Here is an 18,601-nt window from a genome sequence, read left to right on the forward strand (position 1 = left end):
TTTTGCCACAGTCAGTCTAAACGCGGCTCCGGTCCATTGGGTAGATGTGAATTTTCTTTTCATTTCCAATAAAATTCAAAAAATGGTTACTAACCACTGATAAATATTTTATAACCTCCAATCAATTTTACTGACTCCAATAAACATAGAGTGTTTTTTTATTTTTTTTTTATTTTATTTATTTTAAATTTTGAAGTTATGGGCCTCAAAAAAAAATTTTGTAGGCCTGCAGATAAAAAAAACATTTGGGCTTAGACCCGTTTCTGGACCCAAAGAGCATGACCCAACCCATTTTAAAACACGCGGATCTTGTTGACCCGCAACCTTATTACGGACTATTCATCGTTGTCTTCTCACGGTCAAATTTTCTGGAAAAAAGAAGGCTGAATTGGGGCTAAGGGTTTTCTTAACAAGGCGAGATTGATTTTGTTGAATTCGGATTACTCGGCTCGAATAACATGCTGTATGTACACTAACACTTGTTTTGCAGCGCTGGAAAGCATCCGGGTATTTTTTTTTTCTGTGAAGATTGAAATTCCTGTTAATTTCATTTTGAAGATTGAAATTTCTGTTAATTTCCTTTTGAATTGCATGTGCAGAACCCTAGAGCTCTCCTGGGGGGGCATTTAAGCTACTAGGTTGGTGCCCAGATGAAATTTAAATTTCGAATTGTTTTATGAATGTTTTTCATGTTGGTTGGAGATGTATTTTCTTATATGTTGAACGACAATGTGAATAATGAATCGCTGATAATTGCTTTCAATGAGATTGTATGATTGTACAATTGCTTGGTGATGTAGATTACAGATTGTATAATTGCTTGGTGACATGACCGTAAATCCACTTGTGAGAATTTTTGACCTTTTAAATGATTGTGTCTATCTCCCTGTTGCAAGTTTGATTGTCAAGTTTTTGTATTGCAAGAAAAAGAGAGTTCCTAGTAAACACTTTTTTATGGTCCGGGGCATATGGATATCAGTTTCAGTTTTTGAATATCAACTTGAGTCTTTTTAGTTTTCATATTGCATACAGCAAAGAACTTTGGAAAACTTTTGTTGATTGTGAAGATACTAAAACTGGAACATTGCATGTGTTTAGATAATGATTGTATCATCCCCAGATGGCTATTTACTCTACATCATTTAAACACAATTGGGATATTGTTTTCTTACAAAAGATTTGAGCATTTGTTTTGGGGCCTCGAATTTTTTTTTCGCCTTGAGCCTCTAAACTCACAGGGCCGGCCCTGGATGCACTTGATTGTCTTCTCTTACTAACAATTGTGATGGAGTTTCGAAACATTTTGGTTACCATCAAATTGGGTGTTATATTTTGGGTGTCTTATTTACTGGTGTTTCTTGCATTGCTTGCAGTCTGCAACTTCAAAGTTGGGCTATCCCTAAAGGGCACTAGTTTACAGAAATGGGCAGCGAGGAGCCAAGAGACCCGTTGCAAGGGGTCGATTGGAAAGCTGTTGGTAATGACATGCAGAGGAATCCCGGTGATAAACCAGGAATAAAGAAGCGGCTTCCCAAGAAGATTAGGCAGATTCCAGAGTGCTATTTTCTTCCTCGAAGATCTCGACTCTACAACTTTACATTTGTTGGAGCATGTATTGCTGGTGGAATTGGTGCAGGGATGCTGGTGGAGATGTGGATAAACAAGAAAGTTAGAGGTACGCCTTTTGGTTTCCATGTTCGTTTTCTTTCCTTATGGTAGGATTTACCCTGTTGTTTTTTGTGTATTGATTACAAATTCTGACCTGTTCAAGACAACTATAATCTTTGCACGTTTAGCGTTTTTGGTTATATGCAATGCTAACATTAGATACTGCATCTCTTTGAGCTGTTTTTGTCGTGGGAAATTATGCACCTTGGGGTTTTTCATGGTTTAAATTGCATATCCAACCCATTAAGAGTTTTTGAAAGGAGATGTGAAATAAAGAAATGATCAGATTTCTGATGTAATGCTTACTAACCAAAAACGCTAAAGGAGATGTGAAAGTATGCATTTGCTTTTGTATTTGTTGAGAGATGGTTTCTTAACAAAAGATGAATCTCTCTTGACCTCTAAAAGCAGTGTTTCGCTAAAGTAGTGGGAACTTTTGTAAGCATTCTAAGATGTAGTCTGGTTGTTGTAAAACGGCCTGTATTTTTTCAAAATTTTTTAAGTATCCTCTTTTGGTTTTTCATATGTACATTTGGAATAGATCTTATGCTAATGTATTTCTGCTTTGCTGTTGCAGAGGATGGAGGCGTATTATGGGAGTTTGACAAATAAAGCCCAGATAGAGTTGTGAATGTATCGGCATTAGATTTGAAACTTTATTAATGAGGCATAGGCTGCAAAGACAACTGCATTTGGTTTCTAAGCTAATGTTTGGTATTGGCATTTTTGTATAAGCAAAAATTGTCTCTTTTGTTTCAGCCCTTATTATTTAGTGTACAAGAACTGCCACAGAAGTTGTCTTGATTGTTGTTCATACCCATTTTCATTGTGCAAAGAAAGCATGTGAAAGAATAAGAATGGTGTTGCCTCTTCCACCTCAATCTCAATCGCAATCTCTCTGAGTCTATGCCGTCTGATTGTTGCAGTTATCAATATTTGTTTCTAGATTGCAGCACTAAGATTCAGAACCTTCTTGTTTATGATAATCTTTATGTCTGGATAAGTATTGCATGTTCAAGGGATTTGATGATCATTATCCATGATTTCGATTTGTGATCGTGAGTCTCATATAAAGGAAAAAAAATGTGAATAGAAAATTTCACGTTCGATCTAAGTGTTCACAAAAACAATTTAGACAATTAGAATTATCAGACATTTGTCTGACTTATATCTCGAATAGTTAGTTACTTGCTGAAGTTTCAAGTTCGAATCATTCTTTGCGAAATTGAGTGAACAAAAAAGTAACTTTTCCGAGGGTAAATAGGAATTTTGGGGAGCAAGTAAAAGTAAAACAGCCAACCCAAATTAGATAACTAACCAAAACCATACTTTGATCAAAGAAAAAAAAAAAAAAAAAACCATTTACTTGCTCACTACGCACGAAGACTAAAACCGTTCCCTCACACAAAAGAAGCTCAACCCTTTCTTCTCTCTCTCTCTCTCTACACTCGCGCTTAGCTGTTTTCTCTCTCTCCATCATTTCCTTCTTTATTTTCTGTTCTCTGATTCTCTCTCTCTCCGTTTGTTCGTATTGATCCTACGGCGTCGTTTTGATGGCTGCTGCGAGGGTTGAGCGCGGAGATCTGTGGAAGAGCAATGCCCTATCCGTACAACGCCGGCTCAGGGAGCGGTTCAGAGTCGAGGTGGACCGCCGGTTCAGGCACCACCCGGTTTTCGCCGACGGTTACTTCGCCTCCACCGTGCAGCGTTGGCTCCAGCGGTTCCGTGATTTCAAGAGGGACTCGCTTCCGTCCTCCACCGTCTTCTATCGCAAACGAGGTCGGTGCTTCTCTCACTTGTTTTTGTTTTCGTTGAGATTTTGGTAGTGATTGAAATTTGATTAATTTGTTTCTGTGCTTACTTGTTGCAATTTGATATGATCATGATCGGTGAAGTTAGTTTAGGTTGTGAAGGAAATTCGAATGTTAGTTTTGATCAGGAAATCTTGCACATTGATATAATCCACTCTCTGCTGGAGTCCTAGTGTTAAAAATCAGGGAGATGGAGTGAGAGGCTGCGCCTAATTATATCTGAAGCTTGTGTAAAGTTCAATTTTTCGGATTAGGGACACAGTTGGGTTCTTATTAGCTTGCATTCTGTTAGTTCCTAATGTTACAATGCACATAATGAAATGAAAATCTATGGGCTTGAAGATCTTTTCGGTAATACTTGTACATTGTTCTGTTTGTGCTCTCTATAACATGTACAATGTGGCAACGTGTTATGCAAGTGTTGTGTTGGCATAAGAACCATGATTAAAGGGTGATTGTTTTTCGGTGGGTGTTAGTGGGCAAGGAAATCAACGCTGAAGAAGAGTCGGCCATTCTTCGCATGGTGCAAGCTGTAGCTGTGCCGGTCATTGGCAATGTTTGCCATGTGTTCATGAATGGATTAAATCGTGTTCAGGTGTGTGAAATTGTGTGGAGTTGTTAATGTCCCAAGATGTTTGATTGTATGTCATTGTCGCAGCAATAATTTGCTTTTCTGGGTGTGACAGGTCTATGGTTTAGAAAAATTACATGACGCGTTGCTACGCAGACCCAAAGACAGGCCTCTTATAACGGTATAACCTCATTATCCGTTTTAATATTTCCAAAACTTAATGTACATGAAGTTTACTCTTTTGTTCAACTACCATATGCTTCTCCAGGACCTCCACTATTTCTAGTTTCCCATTGTTAAATTGTAATGTATTTTACTTAATTCCCATTCCAGGTTAGCAATCATGTGGCTTCTATGGATGATCCGCTTGTTATTGCTGCACTGCTTCCTCCAAATGTTCTTCTGGATGCTAAGAACTTGAGGTGGACACTCTGTGCATCTGATAGGTGTTTTTCGAATCCTGTAACTTCAGCATTTTTCCGATCTGTCAAAGTCTTGCCAGTTGCTCGTGGTGATGGGATTTATCAAAAGGTACTCTTTCATTGTTTCCAAAATATTGATAAGTTAGTTGAGACCCTAGAATTTGTATAGTTTCCGAAGCTGCTGTGCACGATGTGAGAGTATATCCAACGGCCCTAGCATATAGAAAGTGCTTTTAGAGAAAAATATATTTGAACTTTACATTGTACATTTCGTTTGTAGCACTGGCTTTACTGAAAGGCTCACAGCTATCATTTTGTCTCATATTCAATCCTCAGTTGACTAAATAATTTTGGTGTAGAAAGTTGGGTGAAGTTTTATCTACTCTATATAGAATTGAGTTGTTGATGTTTGTTTTGGTTCCTCTACATTTGTATTCATAGTCCTTTAGTTTGACAACGATGCTCATCTTCTCATCTTTATTCTTTTATTGGTTCAGGGTATGGACATTGCTATTTCAAAATTAAATCAAGGTGGCTGGGTTCACATCTTCCCAGAAGGTAGTCGTTCTCGAGATGGTGGTAAAACCCTGGGGTCACCCAAGAGAGGTGTTGGGAGGTGAGGATCTATTGTGACTTGTGAGAGATAGCCCCTTTTGTGACTTTGATTAATAAGATATGTAGTCAAACCATTTGAAAGATATTTTTTTGTGAATGTTGGCTCTCAAGCTTTGGTCTTTGAGTTTCTTTTTGTAAGATGTCCTGTATTCTTGAATGGTAACTTATGCTTTAATACAACTGCACTTGGATTCAATTTCTTTTTGTTAAAACACTGTTTGATTTTTATTGCATATTCTTACTTGACAGGTTGGTCCTTGACGCTGACAATATTCCCATGGTTATTCCATTTGTACACAGCGGGATGCAGGACATCATGCCTATTGGTGCCAGCTTCCCGAGGATTGGCAAGACGGTAGGTGGTCTAATGCTTGTAACCATGATTTGAAGTTGAAGTTTTGGAGAAACTTTTGATACTGCAGCAACCATATCTATGAGGGTATAGGCCTTGATATTCAGTCGTGTACTTTCTTGAGGCCTTGATATCAACTATTTCTTTCTTCAGCGTGCTTACTATTTTCACGTGTACTTTGAAAATGTAGGTGACGGTGGTTATTGGTGATCCAATCTACTTTGATGATTTGCTAAATAATGAAGGAGCAAAGCATTTATCAAGAGGAAAGTTATATGATGCAGTATCCTCAAGAATCGGTCATCGACTACGTCAACTGAAAGTTCAGGTTGACAAAATGACTCAAGGGACACAATTACTAAATGATGGTTCACTGATGGAAGAAACTCCGGAACAACTAGTTGTTGCCGGTACACAAGAGCCCGAGTCTTTTGATCGGTTCCGAGTGGGTTTCTCAAAAGATGGCTGGATTGCATCAAGGATGCGTAGTTTTATGGAACCTACCGAGCTGATGGGATTTGCAGCCAGGGGCTTATTTATGAACCGTAGAGCAGTTGAAACCTCTGAAAGTGGTAGTAGAAGGGTTGGCCCGTTGAAAGCATGGAACCAATTTCTTGAAGCCAATGTACTACCAAGATGGAACTGTGCCTGACATTACTTCTAACTTACTCTAGTAGAGGCTGATGTAAATTATAATTAGGGTGTTCATTTATAAATGAACTACAATTTTGGTCAGGAAATTTTTTTTTTCCCAGCTTAAAAGGAAGTTTATAATAAAACAAACTGCCCTTTGTTTCCCAATGTAAACAGGTAAATTTTACTAAAGCTAAATATGATCCGGTATTTACTGAATTTCCATTCAATTAATTTTAAACATCAATTTTATTTATTTTAATTGCTATAGGTCCTATTAGATAAACATACCAAGAAGGCAAAAATTGAAGTGCAAAGTGATCCACATTGAGCTTTCAGACTAACAAGGAATTTCACATTTAGAGACTCTTACCAACTTGACCACCTGTTGTAGTTTATAGTTAACAAAGTTTGAGTTTGCTAATCTCTTTTTGTAGTAAATCTAGTTAATTACTCCATTGCTAACCCTAATCAGGGGATCAACCAAACGGCACCGTTTCATGGGCATTAACAAAAACACAAACCCCACCAATCGAAATCATTTCGAGTCACAGCTCCCACGTCGCCCTTTACAGATCGAAGTGCACAAACTTCAAACTCGCAAAGGGCAACTCTCCTCTGCGACGCGTTTCAAACATTTAAACAAATCCGGACCGTTCATTTCTATGTCCACCCCCCTAAAACTCAAGGTCAAGATTCTGACAGTTCCAGCACAGAAACACCTTCCTCTCTTCTCTCCCCTGAATATTCTTCTGCCTCCACCACTCCGTTTTGCCCCCCATTCAAATCAATCTCAGAGAAATCCTACTGCGTTTCAAATGGCGGACGAAGAAGAATCAGAGCTAAGCGAGAAGCAGAAGATTGATATAGCCAAGTGGTTCCTCCTCAACTCTCCTCCCGGTGAAATCCAATTCGTCGCCGAAGGTATCCAATTTCCTTCCGCTTCTTCTGAATTCCAAATTCAATTCCCAAACGACGCCGTTTGCATTCCCCCCCCTGAATCGAAGTTTCTAATTTTGTTCGTTTGTTTAAAAAAGTTTCGGTTTTTGATCGATCGTGTCAATCAATCACATTATTTGATTTTGGTGGCAGATGTGAAGGCGGTAGTCAACGACGACGTTTTGTACGAAGAAGCCGCCTCAGTGGCTTTTCCACTGTATAACAAATCACACATGATTTCGCTGGAAATGCCTGGTGGAATTGGAGATGTAAAGTTTATTAACAACTCCCTTCGTGTTTTTAGTGTTTGATTGCTATGATCCTATTTTGTCAAATTTGCGAAAAAAATTTCGAGTTTCTATGTATGTTTTGCTAGATACATTGGATTTTATCTTGCTAGCTGTTTGTGTGAGCAGGTTCTAGTTACATCTTTCGGAGAGCTCCGTGGGAATGAGTACCTTGATCCCAGGACAGCTCATGTTGCTGTAGTTGACCATATCAAACAGGCAAGTCTTGTGCTTTTCCTCCTTTATTAATGCTACGAACAAGTTGGTGAAGAATACAGGAGTTTGTTTAGTTTAAAGTTTGGAATATAGGGTAGTCTAGGATTTCGTACTTGCTTGCTCGAAGCAAAGGGATATAAACCCTGATAAGGGCACAGCTGCTTTTATTACTTCTTTCCTTACATATGGGGTATCCTTAATATTAAAACATCAATGCAATTATTAGTTCTTTCTGTCATGATAGGCCACCCACAGCTTTTGTTGAAATTGGTCCTTGACGGTGAACTTTAGCTTAAGTTGTAGAGCAGTTTGGTGTACTGCTTGCTGAGATTGATTTATCTATATTTGTCGAGTCTATATATATATATATATATATGATACCTTTCATCAAAGATAAGATGTCCTGTTCTAAAAGCTTTACCTGTGTTTTTTTAACCCTCCATTGTAAGTATATCATATGTTACAGAACACCTTGTGGACTTGTTGAAGCATTATCACATCATGCATGTGCCTTCTATTCTCCTTGTTTTGTTTGTGTCACATTTTTTTTTTTTTTTGGATCTTTTCATTTACCAATTATTTAATGCTAAAATTGGTTCAGGTTTGTACAGACGTGAGACCTGCATTGGATGAGGAACTTCCATCCGCATATGTTGAGGAATTCAGGTACATGTTATGAGTTTTATGGCAACCATTTCTGTAAGTATGTTTTTATCAATATCTTTAAAAGCCAAATTGAGCATTATGCTCCAGAATATTTGACTTAATATTAGCCACTCTACTGCTCAGCTCTATCATAGGCATTTACAGTCATGCGCTTAATCCATGTACTTTTATGTAGCCAGTGTTTCATATTAGCTTCTTCTTTCATGTCTACTTCGATACATCAAACTATGTTTTTACTTCATTTGGTAACTTAAGATTTGAAATGTAGTTTCTAAATGGACCGAGAGAGAGCTATCTAATAAATCTTATTCTCATCAATTTAACTTTTAAGAGTGCTCTTTTAATAACCATACAAGAATAAACAACTATTGATGGATTTTGTGTAACATAATGGACCATACTTGTCTTAATTTCATTTGTGGGTGCATGCTGGCTCGTGTGGGTTTCTGTGTATTTGGGTAGGGTTGTGTAATTCCTTACTCTTTTGTTTCAGGTGTGCTTTGGATGGAGAAATACTTAGATATGTGGGTGAAGCTTATCCAAAAGGAGTCTGCTCAGTGTACTGTGGGAATGGTAAAGATGCAGAGGGCCCAGGATCTGACTTTGAGCTCGTGGTAGTGATTTCAGCTGCTAGACATAGCCCACAAAATTTCTGGTGTGTGAAACTAGTTTAACTACCCAACCACAAATGCTTTATTTCTCTTTCACATTAGATTTCATTATACACGTAGTCTGCACCAACACCAGTTATTGCAAATTTAAACTGTGTCCTGTTGTTATACCAGGTACTTTCTTAGTTACAAATATAAGGAAGATAATGTGGATTTCCTTTTTTATTTTATTTATTTTTTAATTAGCAATGGTAGTTGGCGTTCAGTGTGGAGCATTGAGTTCAAAGATGAAGTACAGATGCTGGAATTAAAAGGCAAACTGCAGGTATTATTTGTTTTGTACTTGGTGCATGATGGATGTGCAACATGGTTCATGTATCTCTTTGCAAATATATATTATGATATGCTTGATTCCTAGCATAAAGGCCTAACCAAGAATAAACTGTTACTTTTCCATGTTCACATCTTCTCGTTCTTTCAGGTGGGTGCCCACTATTTTGAGGAGGGGAATGTGCAGTTAGATGCAAAACATGAATGCAAAGATTCAACAATTTTTCAGGTGGAGTTTAGATTCACTATTGCCATTTTATCTTGCTATAACTTGGGAAGATGTATCATACAAGGTCTATGAAACTTAATGCATTAGGTATCATATCACTTTCTACATCAATTCTAATTAAGGCTAGCAAGGGAATAAACCTTTATGAGTGGTAGGCAGTACTTACTAAATGAACTTTATGCTATAACCATGCCGGTTGGTGGTACTAAGTTAGTAATGGTAAAGAGATTATATTGGTTGGCTGGGTCATCTTGTCTGGTCCCTACTAGGATGATTGTAAACAGTTGCTAGTACTTATCAGTAGACTGCAAATCTTCTTAATTAAGTTGATGTAACTCTTGGAGATGATGTTCTTAACCTTCTAAGCAATTTAAATTCTGAAAAGAGTACGATTCATCTGACCTTATTATACAAATTCTTAAATATTGGATATGAGGATCTTTGATCTTATTGAGTTCCCATTTCCTGCTTTTTACAAATTATTGACAGAACATTTCCTGTGGCTGCTTTTCTTTATTTAAGTTTTTATCCCATAACTTAAGCATGTGACTCTCACCCATTGATCCCTTCTTCTCCCACCCTCATTGCAGTCCTCTGAAGATTCTGCAATTACCATAGGCAACATTATAAGGCAACATGAGGCAGAATACTTGGCATCTCTTGAGGTTCAACCATTTGTTGATTTCTCAAGTTAATATATGGTGTTGTTTTACATTTTGAGATTTTTACCAACAGATTTACTCCTGCAGGCATCCTATTCAAACTTGCCCGATACCACTTTTAAGGTACCATTCAAACTTCCTCTTCCCCGAACAAAGTTTCTTTATGAGTTCCTTACCTGAAAAATCCTTCCAGTATTCATTATTAAATATCTAATTAGATTCATGTCAGTAACAGAACCTTCAAAACTTAAATGAATGAATGTTCTGCAGGATCTTCGTAGAAAGCTTCCAGTTACTCGCACCCTATTTCCATGGCAGAATACTTTACAGTTTAGCTTGACAAGAGATATCACAAAAGAACTTGGCATTGGAAAGTGAATTCACCCTTTCAACTGGAAGGTGTTCGACTGAGAGAACGATTTTTCTCCCATGTAGACCCATTTCATGAGTATGCCAGTCATGCATAGAGGGTTCACCTATTTATCATTCCCTTTCTCTCGAGTGATGTCCTCTGCTATTGGAGCTTCTCCCTCAGTTTTGTGCATTGTAATATAATTGATATCTATGTTTGTGTATAGTACAGGGTTATGGCTGATTTCCTAAACGTGGAAGATGTTGGGGAGTTTGTAAACTATATGTATTCTGGTGAACGGCTTGATCCGTGCATTTTCTTTCAAGAGATTTGAATTGAAAACATCATCCTTAAGTTGCCTTGGCCAACTTAAAATCTGTGTTTAGTTTTTTGTTTGTGTTTATCACTCTGGGATGATGCAAATTAGCCAAATCATACGGCGATATGCTCCAAGAGGCATTTTCTCCTAACCTTTGTTCTTACTAGGGAGGCGGGTGTCTCTCTTCTATGGACTTGATAAGGCTTTGGAAATTTGCCTTTTGTTGAAGTGTATCCTCTCTGATGATAAAACCGAGATTGGGTGCTGGCTGACCAGAATTCTTCATAATTTTTGTCCTCTGTTCTCTTTGTTGATGAAAAATACCTAAGATTCTATTATTTTTCGGAAGATATATATGTTCTCAAACGTGTGATGCTCGGTAGCACAGTAGAAGTTCTCAAAATTCAAAACATCACATAGCTGTCTATTTTTAATTTTTGGTCTTTTCCTGCATTTCAAACTACGTGGTTGACACGCACCAATGCTGTCTTTCATAAGTCATAACCATCCGAAAGTAGACTGCGACTGTGAAACTATCTTCTTGCAACTTGTAAGTTACAGACAAGCATACCTGCAGTCTTAGCTCATCCTCGTATCATTCATCAACTGCCCTCTACCTCACTGTTTCATACAAGAAGATGGCCGAAATCAAAGCCGAACCGGCTCACCAGCACCATCTCATCGTATCAGAACCCGATATTTCCGACCAGAAGCCTTCAAAACCGAAACGTGTAGCTTCCCTCGACATCTTCCGAGGCCTCACTGTCGCTGTACTCAACTTGTTCCCTTTTTTTTCATCATGATTTTGACTAACTAAAGTGAATATAAAACTTGCTTTTCGAGAAAATACTTTGTTGTAGTTCTGTGGTTTTGGTTTCACAGCATAATTTTGATGTGTGGAATTGTATTGTAGTTGATGATTTTGGTTGATGATGCCGGTGGAGAGTGGCCTATGATTGGGCATGCACCGTGGAATGGTTGCAATCTTGCTGACTTCGTGATGCCATTTTTCCTCTTCATTGTGGGAATGTCTATTGCACTTTCTCTTAAGGTTTGATTTTCATCTATCATTTCGGGTCATTAGTCATGGTAGTACTCTGCGTTACTTCATTTCGTGAGTAAATCTTTCTTATAGAGAATACCAGACCAACTTTTGGCTGTCAAGAAGGTGATTCTTAGAACTCTCAAGCTTCTTTTCTGGGGTCTCCTATTACAAGGTCAGTGTTCTTTTTTCTGTGTTTTAAACTCAGTTTTTGGGTGTCCTTATATGTTGCCTTGACGTGAGAATGACATAAGCTTTGTTTCCATATATTCCCAGATGAGGGGTGAGGTGGAGAATCTTACATTACTAATTAGGAAAAACAATTCCCATCAAAGTCTTTGTTGCTGTACTCTGCAGATATTTGTTTAGATGGAGAAACTGAAGTTTCTTCTATTAGGCCTAGAGGTCACTTGCAAGTTAAAGGCAAATGTATACATTTCAATTCATATTTTTCTTGATAGTGTTATTTTTTAAGGACCGGAAGTGCTGTTAACGTGCCTTCAATATGTTGTGAAGGAGGTTTCTCACATGCTCCTGACAAACTAACATATGGTGTTGACATGAAAGAAATAAGATGGTTCGGGATTCTCCAGGTAAGATTGATAATTGATATGCATATGTATGCTGTTAGTATTTGATTACATAACTCAGTTTAAAGATGCATGGCAGTATGTAGTAATTCTAGTCACCCTCTGTAGAGAATTGCTCTTGCATATCTGGTAGTGGCACTGATAGAAATTTTCTTGAGAAGTGCACAAACCAAAGATGTGCCACCTGGCAGGCTCTCCATTTTCAAGTTATACTATTGGCAATGGTAATTCTATATAACTGTAAAGCTATGGTTTTTTCCGTTTGCTGACGAGTTTTTTTTTTTTGGTAAAACAATTACTGATGATTCTCCATTTCAAAATTTCAAGGCTGGTTGCAGCATGTGTTCTCACAACTTACTTTGCTGTTATTTATGGGACATATGTTCCTGATTGGCAATTTACCGTCCACGACAAAGACAGTAGTGATTATGGGAAGAGTTTCACGGTAAGCTTCTGGTTCTCAAATCGCATACTTATAAATAATTGGCATGTCTGAAAATCGTGAGAGAATTATTGAGTTAAGAACCTTTGTATGTGGTTGGAATTTAAAATATGAAATTTTATCACACTTCTTTTCAGTGAAAATGTGCCTTCAATATGTTGTGAAATAGGTTTCTTACATGTCTCCTCTTGCATTTCAATTTCAGGTATCTTGTGGCGTTAGAGGAGAACTGGATCCTCCTTGTAATGCAGTGGGATACATTGATAGACAAGTGTTGGGAATCAATCATATGTATCAGCATCCAGCTTGGAAAAGATCAAAAGTATGTAGTTTATCGCTCTTTCTTTCGTTTAATCATTTTCTGATCATCAAGAGATTATAACACTGTCAGGTTTAAATAGTTAACTTGTGTACAACTGCCAGGCTTGCACTGAGAATTCTCCATATGAAGGACCTTTCCGAAATGGTGCTCCATCATGGTGCCATGCTCCTTTTGAACCTGAAGGAATTCTAAGGTAGTACAACCTCTGACTTTGTTAGATCATAGATCAAGAAAGTTGGATATGACAAATTATTTCCTTTGCTTTTAAAAGAAATGGTTGAGAAAGGTACTTTAAATTCGAGCAATTCATTATATCCTTGTCACAGTTTTTACATAAACCTCATGAAATATGATATTTACGGCTCACAAATAACAAATCTAATGTGTATCAAGTATAGTTTTAAAGCTTGAGAAGTCTTTTAGAACTGTTTACTTATCTGGTTTATTTCCCCATATCTGTAGCTCAATATCTGCAATTCTCTCCACAATCATCGGAGTACATTTTGGACATGTGCTTATACATATGAAGGTTAACTAACTGTTGAGTCTGTAATTTGGCATACTTGGTGCTTGAAATATGTCAAGACTATTCCTTACTTGGAACATTCGTGCATTTATAGGATCATCAAACTAGATTGAAGCATTGGATCCTAATGGGCTTTGCTCTCCTCATCCTAGGAATTGTTCTTCATTTCACTCATGGTGCGAACTGAGGTGAAGTGTATGCAACTTGTTTTGCGCATACCACTCCATTATTCTTTCTAATGTTTTATGCCTGGTGCAGCAATTCCTTCAAATAAACAGCTATATACGTTTAGCTACGTATGCATAACATCTGGAGCAGCAGCTTTGGTGTTTTCAGCCTTCTACATCATGGTATGATATTGTCATGGAAATATTTTGGATCTTTAAGTTTTTTGTTTACTCCTCTTTATAAAAGTTGATATCCTCTCATTCCAGGTTGATATCTGGGATATAAAGTACCTGTTTCTTCCTCTGCAATGGATCGGCATGAATGCTATGCTTGTCTACGTTATGGCAGCTGAAGGCATCTTTGCAGGGTTCTTCAACGGGTGGTATTACAAGGACCCCCAAAATACGCTAGTACGTTTACTTACCTTCATTCTTTTCCTGCAATTACCATGTTAGATAGATTATTATCTCACCGAAACTCATTCGATACGACTGCTCATGCAGTCATGCTTGCTATACATAGCTGACTATGATTACTCGCATCCTCTTTTCCATTGAAGTGGTTTTATAGCTTTACTTTTCAGCTAATACTGATACGAGTAATATTTCTGCTACTTGTGGCAGATATATTGGATCCAGAAGCACATTTTTGTTGGGGTTTGGCATTCAAGGAGAGTAGGCATTCTACTCTATGTAATCTTCGCAGAGATCTTGTTTTGGGGCATTGTTGCTGGCATTTTGCATTGGTTGGGCATACATTGGAAGCTTTAAATTCTACTTTTAGCACTTTGTATCCACTGTAGTAAATCTTGGACTCTTGAACTACTTGTTTATGCCTTTATTTCTTCTAAACTCTCTGAAGAACTGCAGTAGCTTAAACTTTTAATTTTTCTCTGAGAATAAATAAACATATCAGTATTAATTAAGCAAACAACTCTTAAGGTTAAATTTTCTAAAATCCCAGCAATTGCCCTTCGTTTATTAAACTACTTATTGTTAGAAATTTCATACATAAAGGGTTAAAAAGAGAAATGCACGACTCCCACTTACAGTTAGCGGCAAACCCGGCCACGACCACGTTTTGAGGAAGAAGAAAAGGAGTTACCAACTCCCACTCAAACTCAATTTCTTTTTTCCAATAACGCGTTCTTCCTTTGTTCTTTTTAATCTCTCCCATTGCATACTATTGCTTAACTGCAACACAGGAAGATCGATAAAATTAAAGCAGGATCAAATGAGGTTCTACAGGTTTAGTTTTTGCCAGTTTTGATTCTTCACAATTGATAATTTATCTAATTGACAAACTTTTCTACACACCAAAATTCATGAGGAATTGGTTTATGCAACACAGGAGATACCCTACACGGTCTTTGAATCTTCATTCAAGCTAGTTTATATTTAATATTATAAGTTACTAATTAGAACCTAATTAACAGGTTAAAAAAATAGCCTTAAAGATGACACCATTAACTAAAATAATGCCGTGTAACGTGGAGCATTGTAGATTTTACAACCAATTGTGGGCTAAAAGGATCATTCGAGGTCTAGATTTGTCACCTTGGCTCATCATTTATTTACATATTTAGATTTCATGTGACCATTTTAGCCTTTTAAAACAAAGCTATAACATACTTTCATTTTTATTTTTTTGATGAAAGGACATCACTCCAATGTATTGAAAATGTAGGCAACATTATATAATGATCACCCCAGGGGGGCTACGTCGGAACTGAATCACTACATAGAGCCACTAAGACTCTTAACAGATTAAGCTCTGAGAACCATAGTAACCGGACAATACTAAGGCTAAAGACCAACCAATTTAAGTTATAGCTTCAATTATTCTTAATCTAAAAAGAAAAGACCTTAATTAGAAGGGGCATCCCCAACCTAATTAATGGGTCAAAACCAACCCAGCAAAAAAAACCTAGCAACTTGGGCCCAAAGATACAGATTAAGGATACATATTATTGGTAACATAGGCTATTGTATTCAAGTGTGATCGATTACAAGCTTTAGTCAATGCCTTACATAGGCTATTGAAGATTATTTCACTCAAATTTACCAAACTAATAGCTTAACGTCTCCTCATGGGAAGGGGTTCTCCTTACTTGCTCCAAATGTCATGGTAAAAGAAGTTGATTTTCCTTTTTAGTTTAGTCAGTTTTGCTCCAATAAGTCTTCTTGACCGAGTCATACTCTTGTAATAACCACTTTAGTAATGTCTTCTTAGATTTCCTAGCAAGTAACGATTAGTACGCTCGTACATTAGAGATTCTCTAGGCATTCTTATGAAACTAAATCAACTGTGTATGATGAGCTCATGAACTTTCCATCCGAAACTGTATTATTTGAATCGCATTTCAACCAACCAACCATCAAAACACAAATACTATTGTTGGTGAATCTTTTGGAAACTGACCTTGGTATTCTTTCTGTTTGTTTCTGTAATAGATGTATATGTTGGAATAGAAAACAACAGAGTTTTGAAGAATGTCTGAAGAGATTATGGTGTCAATCCTATCAATGTTGCCTCCCAAATCTGTGATGCGATTCAAATGCGTGCGTAAGTCATGGTATTCCTTGATCAACAATTCTAGCTTCATAGCAAAGCACCTTTCTAATACCATGTGCAATAAACACTCCACATCCATCCTTTGCAAGCGTTGCGTCCTCAGGGATATCAACACCGACGAGAAGGAAGTTGTATGCTCATTGATTTCTCTTTCCAGTAATAGCAATAACGATGAGCATCACATTCATTCTGTAGTCGAGGACATTCACATTCCGCTTTCTTTTGGTGTAATGACAAGGGGCCAGTTCAAGGGGGATGAAGTTCTATTAGCTGTATCTATTATAGGGCATTGTGATGGAATTATTTGTCTAGTAGCTTCTTTGAACATTGTTTTATGGAATCCAGCAATCAAGGAATTCAAGATTCTTCCCAACCAGTGCCTTCCAAATGGGACTCTAAATTCGATGGCATTTGGCTATGATCCCAAATCTAAAGATTACAAATTTTTAAACATTGTGGATCCTAGTGAAGAAACACTAGGTGAGCATCGTATCGTTTATGATCTTCCCAGAATAGAAGTATACACCTTGAGTACCGACTCTTGGAGAGAAATCAAGACCTATAGTTTAGAAACAGAAACTACTATGTTCTGGCCTATGTTTTACCAAATGTACTTCAATGGATTTTGTTATTGGATTGGATGTGAGAAACAAAAGGATTTCATGGATTATTTTGATAGAGATGACGAGGAATGGGTTAGGCAGGTGATCCATTCATTTGATATGAGTAATGAAGTTTTTGATCATATATTGCTTCCGAATAGTTTATACTTATACGAGCCACTGGCGCGGTATTTTAACATGCACGTCATTTTGTGGAATGAGTCTATTGCTCTTTTTGGCTTGTATTCCATTGGCGGTCCTGATGCATATGGAGTATGGGTATTGAATAACTTCGGTAGTCAGGAGGGATCTTGGACAAAACTCTTAACCCTAGAGGTCATACTGGGCATTGAGAAAGAATTGGTGTTTTGGAAGAGCGACGAAATTCTTATGGTTGGAAAAGATGGACGTATAGCCACTTACAACTTCAAAGCTCAAACGATTAAGTACCTCCCTATTGACAGTATGTTTCCTGAAAATTCTGAAGCTGTTATTTGTGTTAACAGTATAGTTTCAGTCACACCTGAGAAGCAACGAGCTTGAGAGTACAGATAATCGTTGTCCTATAAGGATGACTTTGTGTAGAATTTAATTAACTAAAATCTCATAGTTCTTTCACTCTTGAGATTTTGTTGCTACTTTCCAGTTGGGGGAAATCCTCGATCGAGCAAGCATCGATCCATCAGGCATGCTAATTGTTACACGTACATATTGATTTGGACTTATTGTTCCTGCTAATGTAGTTGAAAGCTCACATGAGTTTGATTTTGATCAGTTGCAAAATGACAAACAATGTTAAAAAAGGAGTAAATCTCTTTTAGGTTTCATCATCTCTGTATCCAACTTTAATTTGCTTTACAATAAAACCTCTATCAGTACCTCAAAAAAAAAAAAAAAAAAAACTCTATAAGTGAATAAATATTGGGACTACAGAAAATTATTACTTTACACGGGTTATTACATTATCGATAAATGAATAATTTATTTATTTATCGATAAATGAATATTTGTTACTTTCGAGAGAATTTTATGTTATTCTTATTTGAATTTTTTTATTGACTAGTTGAATTATATAACATAGTCTAATTTGAGTATATTGTCTACCGAAGATAATCAAGATCCAGATAACAATTATGCTATACCAAATATTTTTTTGAAAGAGACATTTTAAGAATTGATTACTTTGAATAACTACTTGCTACAAAATGAGAAATAATATAACAAATTTGATGCATGCATGCACTACAATAAATTAAGGATGAAATCCAATTCGGTTAAGATACAAGAAAAAAGCAAATGAATATAAAATGATACTTTTTTGACAGAGTAGTAGAGATTTCATTTAATCCCAAAGCCAGAACAACACATACAAATAAACCCTATATGCTTGTACCCTAACTCAGTGGTCAAGCAGGTAAGGGAATACGGGTACCATCCACTAGTACAATGAAGTTCACTTATTTGAAAGCCTACAAACTATGTGTTTGGACCCAAAATAAGCATTTTGGCCTGACAAGGCGTGTCTTGGAGAAATTGAGCCAATGTCAGTGGCTCAAGCTATATATTGTCGACAAGTTCGAAATATATATTTAGAGACTAAATAAAGCCTACTATGAAAGCATGGAAACATGAAAAGTCAACTTTAGCACATT

The 18,601-nt window shown here is 37.1% G+C and overlaps 5 protein-coding genes and 1 non-coding gene across 6 annotated transcripts; all 6 read left to right on the forward strand.

The window, feature by feature from the left end:
* The first annotated feature begins 341 nt into the window (after positions 1-341).
* On the forward strand, positions 342-2,549 carry LOC133721561 (uncharacterized). The gene is made up of 3 exons (XM_062148212.1): positions 342-507; positions 1,374-1,675; positions 2,246-2,549. The coding sequence occupies exons 2-3, from the start codon at positions 1,423-1,425 to the stop codon at positions 2,278-2,280; spliced, it is 288 nt and encodes a 95-aa protein (XP_062004196.1). The 5' UTR covers positions 342-507; positions 1,374-1,422; the 3' UTR covers positions 2,281-2,549.
* A 512-nt stretch (positions 2,550-3,061) lies between these two features.
* LOC133721006 (uncharacterized) lies at positions 3,062-6,291 on the forward strand. The gene is made up of 7 exons (XM_062147505.1): positions 3,062-3,447; positions 3,956-4,074; positions 4,166-4,231; positions 4,384-4,581; positions 4,970-5,088; positions 5,337-5,442; positions 5,630-6,291. Exons 1-7 carry the CDS (start codon positions 3,222-3,224, stop codon positions 6,089-6,091), a joined length of 1,296 nt encoding a protein of 431 aa, XP_062003489.1. The 5' UTR covers positions 3,062-3,221; the 3' UTR covers positions 6,092-6,291.
* A 393-nt stretch (positions 6,292-6,684) lies between these two features.
* On the forward strand, positions 6,685-10,739 carry LOC133720848 (F-actin-capping protein subunit alpha). Its single transcript, XM_062147323.1, has 10 exons — positions 6,685-6,996; positions 7,165-7,280; positions 7,428-7,517; positions 8,116-8,180; positions 8,674-8,835; positions 9,038-9,116; positions 9,273-9,350; positions 9,941-10,015; positions 10,100-10,135; positions 10,283-10,739. The coding sequence occupies exons 1-10, from the start codon at positions 6,738-6,740 to the stop codon at positions 10,388-10,390; spliced, it is 1,068 nt and encodes a 355-aa protein (XP_062003307.1). The 5' UTR covers positions 6,685-6,737; the 3' UTR covers positions 10,391-10,739.
* A 33-nt stretch (positions 10,740-10,772) lies between these two features.
* Positions 10,773-10,960, forward strand: LOC133724009 (small nucleolar RNA snoR127). The gene has a single exon (XR_009853428.1). It is a non-coding gene; the product is annotated as a small nucleolar RNA snoR127 (small nucleolar RNA).
* Positions 10,961-11,205: 245 nt separating this feature from the next.
* LOC133720847 (uncharacterized) lies at positions 11,206-14,692 on the forward strand. Its single transcript, XM_062147322.1, has 13 exons — positions 11,206-11,453; positions 11,597-11,734; positions 11,819-11,900; positions 12,242-12,318; positions 12,424-12,539; positions 12,643-12,760; positions 12,963-13,079; positions 13,181-13,272; positions 13,542-13,608; positions 13,700-13,781; positions 13,864-13,955; positions 14,040-14,183; positions 14,397-14,692. Exons 1-13 carry the CDS (start codon positions 11,322-11,324, stop codon positions 14,541-14,543), a joined length of 1,404 nt encoding a protein of 467 aa, XP_062003306.1. The 5' UTR covers positions 11,206-11,321; the 3' UTR covers positions 14,544-14,692.
* A 1,416-nt stretch (positions 14,693-16,108) lies between these two features.
* On the forward strand, positions 16,109-17,738 carry LOC133723917 (F-box/kelch-repeat protein At3g06240-like). Its single transcript, XM_062150790.1, has one exon. It carries the CDS (start codon positions 16,266-16,268, stop codon positions 17,490-17,492), a length of 1,227 nt encoding a protein of 408 aa, XP_062006774.1. The 5' UTR covers positions 16,109-16,265; the 3' UTR covers positions 17,493-17,738.
* Positions 17,739-18,601: the final 863 nt, after the last annotated feature.

This window comes from Rosa rugosa, chromosome 7 (assembly GCF_958449725.1).
Source record: "Rosa rugosa chromosome 7, drRosRugo1.1, whole genome shotgun sequence".
In the NCBI taxonomy this organism is placed as follows: domain Eukaryota; kingdom Viridiplantae; phylum Streptophyta; class Magnoliopsida; order Rosales; family Rosaceae; genus Rosa; species Rosa rugosa.

Bases quoted from the DNA above. Each gene is read 5' to 3' on its own strand.
- LOC133721006 (XM_062147505.1), top strand. From the start codon at position 3,222: ATGGCTGCTGCGAGGGTTGAGCGCGGAGATCTGTGGAAGAGCAATGCC. The intron at 4,232-4,383 runs GTATAACCTCAT...TTCCCATTCCAG, and splicing joins AAGACAGGCCTCTTATAACG to GTTAGCAATCATGTGGCTTC. The intron at 5,443-5,629 runs GTAGGTGGTCTA...TTGAAAATGTAG, and splicing joins TCCCGAGGATTGGCAAGACG to GTGACGGTGGTTATTGGTGA.
- LOC133720847 (XM_062147322.1), top strand. From the start codon at position 11,322: ATGGCCGAAATCAAAGCCGAACCGGCTCACCAGCACCATCTCATCGTA. The intron at 11,901-12,241 runs GTCAGTGTTCTT...TATGTTGTGAAG, and splicing joins CTGGGGTCTCCTATTACAAG to GAGGTTTCTCACATGCTCCT. The intron at 12,319-12,423 runs GTAAGATTGATA...CACCCTCTGTAG, and splicing joins GATGGTTCGGGATTCTCCAG to AGAATTGCTCTTGCATATCT.
- LOC133720848 (XM_062147323.1), top strand. From the start codon at position 6,738: ATGTCCACCCCCCTAAAACTCAAGGTCAAGATTCTGACAGTTCCAGCA. The intron at 7,281-7,427 runs GTAAAGTTTATT...TTGTGTGAGCAG, and splicing joins TGCCTGGTGGAATTGGAGAT to GTTCTAGTTACATCTTTCGG. The intron at 10,136-10,282 runs GTACCATTCAAA...AATGTTCTGCAG, and splicing joins TGCCCGATACCACTTTTAAG to GATCTTCGTAGAAAGCTTCC.
- LOC133721561 (XM_062148212.1), top strand. From the start codon at position 1,423: ATGGGCAGCGAGGAGCCAAGAGACCCGTTGCAAGGGGTCGATTGGAAA. The intron at 1,676-2,245 runs GTACGCCTTTTG...TTGCTGTTGCAG, and splicing joins GATAAACAAGAAAGTTAGAG to AGGATGGAGGCGTATTATGG.
- LOC133723917 (XM_062150790.1), top strand. From the start codon at position 16,266: ATGTCTGAAGAGATTATGGTGTCAATCCTATCAATGTTGCCTCCCAAA.